At 35.6% G+C, this 11,858-nt stretch overlaps 1 protein-coding gene across 2 annotated transcripts in view; it reads left to right on the forward strand.

The window, feature by feature from the left end:
• Nucleotides 1-11,674, forward strand: part of CAMK4 (calcium/calmodulin dependent protein kinase IV) — a 217,947-nt gene extending 206,273 nt beyond the window's left edge. Inside the window, exons 11-12 of one of the 2 annotated variants that reach the window (XR_009219728.1) lie at nucleotides 851-1,358; nucleotides 11,306-11,674. Coding sequence is in view for 1 of the 2 variants with exons in the window: in XM_058538382.1 (XP_058394365.1) it covers nucleotides 851-1,291 (441 nt within the window). In the remaining variant the exon portion in view is untranslated. Of the gene's footprint in view, nucleotides 1-850 lie in introns of both variants that reach the window. The other variant, XM_058538382.1, reaches the window with a different exon arrangement.
• The last annotated feature ends 184 nt before the right edge of the window (nucleotides 11,675-11,858 follow it).

Below are 11,858 nucleotides of genomic sequence, written 5' to 3' on the forward strand. Positions count from 1 at the left end.
GTGTTGTATGTTGAGATTTACTCACCAAAAAAATAGATTATTATTGCTTCTCATTTAAAATCAGTCTGAACTACTTGAACAGCATTGTTCAGAAAACTGATATTTATTCAGAAAGTTGTCTTCTTTCTGAATATGTGAAAATTGGGAAATAATTTTTTTAAACTATAATTTGTGATATTGATAAATAATTACCATACTTGGTAAAAATTTTAAAAATTCAAATAATATAGAAAAGTATCCACCAAAAATATCTCTTTATTAGAATATACATGGAATAGAGTTTAGATGCTTTTCTCTTACATAATCGTGTTTAGGGCTAGCTATAAATGCAGGGCATCTCAGAGGATGGCTGGGGGTCAAAAATAGTGTTCTATTCAGCCATTGCTTACAGGCTGATACGGACTAAATAAACCTGAAGTGTTCCCTGGTCAAATTAATTTGAAATATGCTAGATTAAATAATTTTGATATAACCCAGGATTTATCAAATAAATTAGACCATGGAACTCTTTATCCTCATAATACCTATTAACATCCATGGAATTAGTATTTCATGAAACAAATACATTGGGAAACACAGTCTAAAATTTTTGAAAACTCATAATAGACGGGGCAAATGCATTTACTCAGGCTTTCAATTGTCCAGATGATTAAATACACTACTTTGAGATTAAAGAGATTTTGCTGTTCATTCTCCAAACAAGTTTTCATTCAACAATCTTGGAATAAAATACTTTGAAAGACTGAAAAGTAACATATAAAACAAACTCCCTCAGTGCAAAGTTGAGATTGAGCTCTGCTTTAGGATTTTAAGTGAAGGTAACATCTGACTCTTTTCTGTTTCCAATCAGGCAGCAGTGAAGGCCGTGGTGGCCTCTTCCCGGTTGGGAAGCGCCAGCAGCAGCCATGGCAGCGTCCAGGAGAGCCAGAAGGCCAGTCGAGAGCCATCTCCAATCCAAGATGGCAATGAATATGTTAAAGCTATTCCAGAAGGAGAGAAAATTCAAGGAGATAGGGCCCAAATGGCAGTTGAGGGGGCAGAGGCTGAGCTGATGAAGGTGCAGGCCATAGAGGAAGTTAAAGATGCTGATATACATGCTGCCAAGGCCACCACGATGGTGTCCGAGGCACTAGAGGATGGGATAAAGGTGGCTGACTTAGAAATAGAGGAGGGCCTAGTGGAGGAGAAGCTGAAGACAATGGAGGAAGCAGCAGCCCCCAGAGAAGGGCAAGAAAACCCTGCTCTGGGATTTGGAGTTCAGCAGAATGATGTGATCCTGCCAGAGTACTAAATTGGCTTCCTTCCAATCTGGAAACCAAATCCTGGCATTTTGTGCATTTTGTCCTTCAGCAAGGAAGGTATGGAAGCATGATATGCACTATAGTGATGCTGTTTTTGAGGTGCAAAAAAAAAAAAAACATATCTATCAGTTGGTAATTCTAACTTCAATGCATGTGACTGCTTTATGAAAAAATAGTGTCTTTCATGGTATGTAATGGATACCTAATACCGATGGGTTAAATTTGAAATTGCAAGTAAACATAACATAACATTTAAAAACATACATCTTCAGGGACCAGTAGTACACATTTGAAGTAAATGGTAACAAATTGTTTTTGCTTTGAAAACCTAGCCATCGTACATCCTTTGGATTTCTTCACAAGGCAGTAATTCCTTTGGACTATTGTTCAGCTAATAGTAGGTAGTGGTATAAGACATGTTCCCATGACATTCACAACATTTTACTTTTCATTCATGTGTTCAAACTATTTACAAAGAGATGGTTATAGGTTATAGTTGTATGGTGTGTGCAAAAAAAAAAAATTCCACTTAAAAATTGTAAGAAATTGAAGCATACTTTTTAAGAGCCATGAAACCATATGCCCCTAAAGCTTCTGTGGAAAATGCTTTTTTATTTTCTCCTTATTTATATGCATCATATTACTAATAACCAAAAATGTTCTATCACAAAATTCTGCCATTTTACAATCCTGGAGAAAGTATTTTACAAATTCACACTGAGGAATTTATTCTTTCCTTCACCTGCTCTCTAATAAGATGTCCTTCTGATTGCCTACACTCAGGGTAGAATAAAGAAATTTAGGGAAGGAAAAGAGATAAGTCTGGGACTTAGACTAACAAAGATTGACTCCTTGTCATTTTACAGATAAAATTGAATTTTTTTCATGAGTTTGTACAGCTTTAACGATAGGAACATTTTTATAGATAAACTCTATAATTACCGAGTTTCAAATATTTAGAAAAATCTACCCTACAGGCAGATGCCAAAATGTCTGAATAGAGTGGGAATAATATTCCATTATAAAATCATTCACTATTGACTTTACTAAAGTAAGGAAACATTTTGGTTTATAAAAGTCCTTTTTTCCTTCAATTGATGGTTATCTAGATATACTGCTTATCAAGTAAAGATATTTCTGAAAAGCTAGTATATTTTTTTCTCATACTTGGAATGGAAATGCATTATACAATGTAGTTTTGAAAATTTCCATGTCAAGAAATTTAGGACAACGTAAATGTGTATTTACTTTAAAAACAAAACCAAAAAGAAACAAAGAAAAAACACTGATTTCAAATCAGACTCTTGAAAAGCTGTAACATCAGACCTAATACTTTACATGGTTTTTTTCAAAATATTTTCTTTGATTTTCATATGAACACTTCTCCCTTACAGAAATCACACTAATTCCAAGTATCCGAGATTTATTTCTAGTTGAATTGAAATGAACATTTTTATCAAATTAGTTATGTATCACGTTTTCAGTAGGTTTCCTTAATTTTACAAAAGGATTATTTTCAAAGACCAAAATGATAGACAATAAAAATGACTATCACATAAAAATCCTCATCAAAAAAAGAGATCTTAAATTCTTTTGGCTCTTCCTCAAAACTATCAAATTGGAAAATGAAATTAAATCTCTGATTTCTGGGGGCTATTGGACCTCGGCAGACATTCTGCTTTCCAAGCACAAATCTTTTTTTACTACTATTCTGATGAGAAGAAAACAAGATAGGACTTCTTATCTTCCATAGTTGAGGGGCCTGACAGGTGACCGACATGGAGGAAAAGGCCCTTTACGGCACATCATGTGGGCTCAGAGGAAGATTATTCTTTATTTACCACTGGAGAGTACTTACCTTCCTCTTCCCTATTTTCTTCCTTCTTCCTCTATTCTCTCTCAGAATTCCCATTTTAGCTTTTATAAAGGGCTCACTATTTTTAACTTTTAAGAATGCCTTCTTCACTAAGCATTAAGATTTCCATTTCAGATTTCAGATTTCCATTTAAAAAGATCAATTGTCTAGTGTACTCTTCCCAATGAGACACTACAGGTATACACAGTAAGTGTCTCTTACATTGTTCCATTTATAAAGGGAAAAGGGAGAAAGAGAGGTAAAGGAGTCTTACTAGAAAGTAGCAATTAGTTGGAAGATCAGAACATATGGTCCCTCCCAGCCCACTCCCCTATTGACCCAAGGGCATTTGTTCCATCATTGCAACACTCAGGGCTGACTGCACTGGTTGGCCCTGTGAACAGCAGTGCAAATGCCAGAGCCAACGTGTGCTTTAGAATGTCCCCATTTACACGAGTACATATGCCTATTCCTTGATGAGTACTCAAGGGTTTGAGGGAATTCTATTTTTTTAACTTGTAAATGGCACTCTCTAAAAATCAATGGGAGTTTTAAATTTTGACTTGTTTGTTAAAGATTAAGTCCCGATAATGCCTAAATAGTGACTAAGTCAGTCATTTCAGTGGAAAACAAGTCAAGACAAACTTTCACAAAAATTAGTCTTTTCAGTCAAAAGATTCAATCTTTGATTTCATAGAAATACAACCTAATTTAGGACAACTAGGTTAACATTTTGGAAAAAAGAGGAAACATATTGTTTGCCAAAATGGGATGTATTATCTATCTCAAAGATTACTTAGCTAAATAGTGGTAGACTATTGCAGATAAAGCCTTAATTTGACAAACTACTTTATAATGTCACCCCTAATTGACAATATAGTCACAGAGCAAAAGAATTAAGGGAATTTCAGCAAAGAACAATAAATTATGTTTTGCATTTTAGAGCTGACATTTATTATATTACATTATTGATTTTTATTTTCAGATAAGTTCAGATATATAGCATAAACTAGACTATTTTACCACAAAGAAGGATAATCTTGAATTATTTCCTTCATTTAGAAAGTCTAATTGGAATCCCAGTGATTTTTCTCAAGCTTTAAGAACTCGTTTGTCTCATGAATACATAATTAAGATAGAAATTAGAACAATATGGTTGTAGAAGTTATTGTCTAGAACAAGTGCTGTCTAATATAAACATGATGCAAGCCACGTATGTAATTTTAAATTTTCTCTTAGACACGTTAAAAAATAAATCCACAAAAACAGGTGAAATTAACTATTTATTTTAATCCAATATAGCCAAACTATTATTCTAATATCTAATAATATGAAAATTAATGAGATGTTTTGAATTTATTTTTATACTAAGTTTTCAAAATCAGGAGTGAATGTTACACCTTTACTACATCAAGTGCTCAAGAGCCACACGTGACTAGCGGCTATTGTATTGGAACAGCACTGGTCTAGAGTACTTTTTAGCAAAATGACACATGAATTTCTATGCTTAGATTTGAGCTGGCTCAGTTTTCCACACTGATGAGTAGGAGGCCAAAAAGAAACGTTTCAGAAATGTCATAGGCTGCAATAAGTAAAAACTCTATTGGCCACTTCTACTTATTCATGTGCTTCAGAGGAGGAGTGTTTCCCAACTTGACTTTTAGAGAATAACACTTTCCTGGGCACTGCTAAATTGTCTGTTGGCCACAGTCCCTCTCATCCCTCTCATTCTTCTCTGGGCCCTTGAATCTTGACTACAGGTTAGAGTCTCCTGAGTACTGCCATGAAGCTAATAGCATTCTTGCATTCTTGCATACCAAAATCTACCGTGGGCGAACCATGTGTACCCATTCAAGGATTGCACACAGAATCTTAATAGGATTTTGTAGGCTTGGATTAAGCTGGACACCATCTTTGTGTTGCGAGCAATATTTCCTTCTAGAAATCTACTGAAACATACCAAATTTTGCATGAAGAAGATTGTATGATGAGGATGATGATATCATCCCAGTTACCCCAAAATGAGAATAAAACCATTGACTGGCATTTTTTAGATTTCCTTAGAAGAGTTTAATCAACACTGCCATTATACATGGATTCAAAAGACTTTTGGAATTTTCTTATATACTGCTATTTTAGAATATCCTTAAGGTTCTATAGCCATTTTTAGTGGCAGACTTAAAAAGAAAGGAACGGTTTGCCTTTTACTGTGACCTCAATTACATAGTATTTTAAATATATTTTGTAATTTAGAACGTTTAGCAATTTCTATTTCCAGTTTCACACGCAAAGTAACTGCTGGTGGGTTGCCTACAGACTGAAGATTGAGAGAGAACCATTTTGTTTCATATTTCAGTTCTTATTTCACAGAAGCATCTGGTTGCATTTCAAATTGGAAAAAAAAAGTAAATGCCAGAAAAGGCAAAGGATAAAATTAGTAAATCATTTATTCTGCTTTAGGATTGTTCTTGCAAAGTAAATGTAAAAAAAAAAAAAAAGTCAACAAAGTGAATCAGGTTTTTCTTGATGAAGGTTGACTACACATATAAGAGAGATAAATATACTGAGCAGAGTCAGTTACATAATTACAATGCCATTATGTAATTTACTTGTCATTGCAGAGTATTCATGTTAGATGTGCAAAGTTTCCAGACATTTACCTACCTAATAGGACTTGTAATATTCTTGTAATTACTGCCTATTAGGTCATATCCCAATTTCCTTAATGTTCATCACTGATATGTTCCTAATCAGGGTTGTTGATAGCATTTGAGCATTCACTGGTTAAATACTGCTTGATGGTTAAACTCTGTGTGTGTCTTCAGTGCTTTTTTAAACATTTATGCACATGTAATGTCAATATTGGTATTATAATATTCATAACCACATGATAAGCAAAAATGTACTCAATAATTTTCTATAATTTTTTTTCCCGAAATCTTTTTCTTCACCTGGCACAACTCAGGGTGAGTTTCTGATTCTAAATAGGAAAAAAAATTTAAAAGGCCACTGGAGAGATATCAGCCACCCTTCCATGGTAACCAAGTTCAGCATTTCCTCTTTCCATATTCTACCTATTAAGAACCAGTTTTTGTCATTATTACTCCTTTCGGATATCACCTGAGATCACATAATATAATCTCAGCTCACAAAGCCTAACTATTTACATACTTATCTTGGAGAGCAATAACAAACTTGACTAATTGATGTTTGCTTGTTTAAAATTCCAATTTTCATAAATGATCTGTGATGTACTCTAGAGGGTTTGATTGCGTGATTTTAACTTCCTTCAAGACTCAGCCTTTTCCCCGTCACCTGGTCCAGAGGACCACCTAGGGCAAGAAGGAAGCCTTGCCTGGAGAGCGAACCATCTGACTCCTTTGCAGGAATCAGACATTGCTCTAGAGAAGACTCTAGGCATCTGACTTGGTTGAGCTCAGATGAGCCAAATGGAAGAAAACCTCTTCCCATGCTCTGATTGAAAGTGATACTGTTTGAATATTGGTATATTGCCATTACTCAGTAATGGAAAATGGGATTCCACCAATCATTTGCTCTTCCCAAAGTCTTGGTTTACTACCCCTTGTCCCAAATCAATGTTTTTTTCCATCCCTCTGGCCATCAGGCCACCCTCTAGGACTGTGAGATTCTCTAAAACCCTGGAAGGAGCATCCCAGACTGTCTGGAGAAACGTGGGCCCCTTGGTGATCCAGAATTTAGTTTGAAACTCTAAATAGCAATGCCAAGACTTCAAAATCACACTGTTCTTCTTAATAGCTGTTTTCAGCACATTTTGAAGATTGACCAGGAAAACCCATGGACATGGAATATTTATATCCACATAATCTTTGCTGTGATTCATTGTGTTAAAAATGACAGATATTTAATCTTCAGTCAGATTAAATAATAATCTTTATTTTCCATTTGAAAGGTTATTTTGAGCTAGTCAAAAACAATAGGCTTCACAGTAGAATTTTTGAAAGCTGTTGTTTTCCCTAAGTGCTCTCATTCTGACAATTAGTTGTGGATGATAAAAATTTACTAGGCTTGTCCTTTCTTTGTCTTTTCCTTGACACACGTAAAGTAGTTAATCTGGATTGTAAAGGATATGAGTAAGTATGACTATAAATTGAAAACTGTCATCTCATAACTGCCTCTTTTAACCTGACCTATTTTTAGCCTATTTTGCAGCTAATGCATAGTAGCATAGAGTACAAATAACATATGTATGAGTTATGATTTTGTTTACATTTTTATTGTCAAGGTTATTACTTACGTCAGAAGTTCCCAAAGTGTTTCTATTTGTGCACTCTTAGTAATATTTTCATGGTCCCCCCCACTGAAGCCAAAGGAATGATCTAACGTGTCCATTTATTAACTAGTTAGGTCCAAACAACATAATAGTAGTGCTGCATTTCATGTCTGACAGATGTTGCTATGCTTCCCTTGAAATTTTAACATTTCCTGTGAGTTCACTGAGGGGGAACAGCAGACGGGTTTAAGTAATTCCTTATGCCCAGTGAACAAAGGGTATCAGGCAAAAGGGATTATTAGTAAACAGGTTAGGGGCTAATGTTTATACTCTTTCTTATTTGAACGCCAATCATTTCTTTCATCGACGGTCTTTGTGATATACATATAAAACTTAACTGTGCATTTTTTAAAAACTAATTTCCACATAATTACTCAAGGAAATAAATTTAAAACTCCAAAGAACAGTTTTCAGGAGTCAGGCAAACTATGGTTCACAGACCAAGTCCACCAGAGGCCTGTTTTTATTAATAAAGTTTTGTTAGAACACGACCATGCTCATTTATTTATATATTGTCTGTGGTTGCTTTCATGCTACTAGGGAAGAGTTGAGTAGTTTCAACAGAGACTTATGGCCCAGCAAAGCCTAAAATGTTTATCTGGCCCTCTACAGAAAAAAATTGATGCCCCTGGTTTTTCATGGCACTCCATGCCTTTTTGGTGACATCTAGGAATACAGATTCCCATACTCCAGATTTCTTCTCCCTAGGTTAAGGTTCTTGTTCTCATTTGCTTCTTAGGAAGTTAGGAGAACTTTGTTTCTGTTGCAGATGGTCTCACAACAGTAACTGTGCTGAAAGTACAACCTAACAGTAAAATTTCCCTATAGAACTAAAAATTCAAAATTGCATCATTTCCTGAGAAAAGAAATGTAGAGTATGAATTGACTTGGTTAAGAGAGAAGAATTAAAGATTTCTAGCACTTTGAGCATGTTTTAGAAATTTGATCCTTGTATTTAAAATCATGTGAATGACATTTGACACTGGCAATTTACACACATTTAAGTCAATCTGCAGCTGTTACTTAGGAAGCTAAGAAATAAGAGAGCCCTCTGGTTCTGAATCCTCCAGAGTATTCTCAAATAATTTATATCAATTGGATTTTCATTTAATCATTTTTAGGAAATAATGTGCTTTATTACGTGGCATTCTTTGACAATGACTTGCTCATTAATAGCTCAGGGAACAAGCAAACAGCCAATTCTTTTTTCTGAGTGTTATGTATTTCATTTCTTCGAAAAGAGAGGGAATTGAGTAAATGCTTTCCTTTACTTTTTTTATATATCTAGAAATCCAGGAAGGCCCCTTCTTTTAGTCTGTTTCTGTCACAGAGAAATTATTCATTCCACAGTATCTGCCTTAAGGGAAGCAGGTGACCCAGATATGGAGAAATGTAGGCATGCGTGACCTTGGTATTTGACTTTGAACATCTGTAGGCAAAAGGTTACAAATGAGATATTGAGTAGAAAATCTATTATCAGCTTTTTAGGAATACCTAAAATTATATGATGACTCTAATTAAATAATATACTGTTTTCTTTAAACTTTTGCAGCAATCAATATGTAGCGACTGGGATACACTGTAGAACTCAGGAAAAAAAGAGATGAATCGTCTGCCAGCTCCTCAGGGTTGATGTGTGTAGGAGGCAGACTTTACTGGAATGGGAGAGGGAAAAGAAAAAATGTAAATTGGGATTCCACGTTCCCACCTGCCCATTTTTCTTGATTGCTCAGTCTGAAAGCAGTTGTTAATGGACTTAAATTAACATTTCTACATATTTCTCAATATCTGGGTCACCTGCTTCCCTTACAAATGAATAGACCAAAGTCAATAGCTAATTTTCCTCTCAGAACCATAAATTAAACAGTGTAGTTTAGGGGAAATTAGCCCTACACTGCAAGCACACTTTAAGGAACTAATTTGCTAATTTTGAAGCTTCCCAGGAGTAGCCCATCCCAGGAACCCATTTTCTCAGTAGAGTTTCATTGAGAAGCAATTATGTACAATGAGGGAGTCAGAGACAAATTAAACTCCTCTAGGAGTGAGCTGTGTAGTTGGAGAGAGAAAACAAGTGTACATTTACAGCCTGTGCTAAATCTGGGCCAGCAGTAAACCCTCGAGGGATAGAAAGAAGGAAAAGCTCCCTTCTGCCTGGAATGATCAAGGAAATCTCCATGGGAACACAGGCTGGATTTGAAGGATGGGGAGAATCTTGGAAAGTAGGGAGGAAGAAGGGGGCATGTCTGGCTGAGAAATCTACAGAGCATCTACAGAGTGGCGAAATACAAGGCAAAATGGTGAAGGAACAATATTGGGTGTGAAAGGCTGAAATCTACAGGGAAGTGTTGTTAAGTCTGCAGAAGAGTCTCAGATTTTATGCGGAGTTGAATTAGACAGACCTCTTTGGTCCTTTCTTATTCTGGGTAGATATGTGTGCAGCATTTCCTCAGAGCTTCTAGCCCTCTGTGATCTCCTATATATTTGGCTAATTTGGTGCATCCCTAAGCAGAATAAAAATCACCCAATATATCAAAGACATTTTTGTAAGTCACCTGTTGAAGCAAAGCCTCAGTCACTAAAAGCAAAAACTGCCTTGGCTAGGTCTCCACTGACAAAGCAGAGTAAATGAGATGATAGTGATTATCTGAGTAAGTTTTGCAAAACTCCGATATCTGAATCACTGCCTGTGACTCTAGAAAATCACCCAACTACTTGCTAAAGCTTTGCCAGTGGAGGCCCACGTCAAGGTTACTTCTATCATGGTTATTTTAACCCTTTAAATGATCTGACCTGACAGGGCAATCCCCTCAGCGTTTGAGATAGAATACCTGAAAGTTTAGACTTCAAAAGATAACCTGTACAATAAAGCTAACTCTCACACAACGAAATTTAAAATTTTCAGAACTGCTTTCCCCAAACATCAAGCTGGTCCTGTTAAATCCTTTCTTCTTCATCACTACTTTATACACCCTTCTGTAAATTCCTTTTTATATCACTCATTGATGGCAGTATTTTACATCCATCTTCAAGAAACTTATTTTTAAAAAATACTTAACAATTAGGATCAGATTACAGTAAATATACTTTTAGTTGTCTTGCTATTTTGCTTGTGTCATATAATGTCTGTGATTAGTGAATGGCTGCTTTATTCTTTAGAGCAAATGAAATGAAAGAAGGGACAAAAGTTGACTATCATTTGAGTGATGGAAGAGAAGCTAAGAGGTAGAGATACTGTGAGGGTACAGAAAAAACAAGTTAGCAGTCTTCTAGAAAGGAATACTACTAGGGTTTTTCAGGCTTATGTGACTTTATCTGGTATGGCTTCTCTAGTTTTTCCTAGAGGAGACATTTGTATTCCTGGGTTGTTGAAAGTTGTCTGGACTAAAGGGACATAAACAGCTCAATAGCAGCATGGCAGATTAGATTAATGGAATACCATTATATACAGGAAACTTACATCTCCAGTAGTTTAGACTGCAAGTCATTAGCCAAAAACAAGTGCATGTAGGATTTGGAGGACAAAGAAAAAGTATAAATATTTCAGTTTACACAGCTAAGATTACAGGCTACCTTCCCAACTTTTGATTGAAAAGTATTGAAAAAGGAGCTGTGAACATTTCATTTTTTAAAACCTGTCAAAATGGTGCTATTGACTCCTTAATACAAAGATATATTACAATATTTTTTAGGTGAACATGTAAGTCTGACCTGGCCATAAATGTAAATAAAGAAAATGTTTGTAGAGAATTCATCAAAATCATACCCATTTGCTTTTGATTGAGCTGCCATATTATTCATCAATGGCGATGACTGACAGTGAGTCTCCACTCCCTACAGATGGGACACAACAGAGTCACTGGCTCTCTCAGCTGCCCAAAGCCTGGAGCAGACAACATGAGAGCCACAGACAACTGTGGCTGCTTCTTGGACTGAGGTTGGATAACCCGATTAAATGACTAAACGTGCTCATTTTTGGTGTTTCCCAGGAACATAAAGGAAGAATATGTGACATGAGGCAAAATGGATGTTGGTAAACTACCTGTTGAAATTGATCTTAGTGGGGACTAATGTTACTTTGTGTAAATTCACCCAGATGTGTCAGAACATGCCAAAAGAAGCATATACCTTGCTGCTGGGAAATTTGTAAAGCAATTTGCATGTACAGTATGATAATAAATCATCTAAGAGCCCACCAAAACTTTGTATTCTGTGATTTGAAATGTTACCACAATTCATGAGTGACACAATGGACATTTTCTTTACATCTGAAATTCGAAGTTGAATCATTCCTTGAATGTTTTCCTATTTTCTCAGATAAAAATATACTTTGAGTTTCATAGCATTTTTAAACACTAGCAGTGATTTCATAAAAGTCATAAAATCATCAAAG

This window comes from Diceros bicornis, chromosome 1 (assembly GCF_020826845.1).
Source record: "Diceros bicornis minor isolate mBicDic1 chromosome 1, mDicBic1.mat.cur, whole genome shotgun sequence".
NCBI classification, from domain to species: Eukaryota; Metazoa; Chordata; class Mammalia; order Perissodactyla; family Rhinocerotidae; genus Diceros; species Diceros bicornis.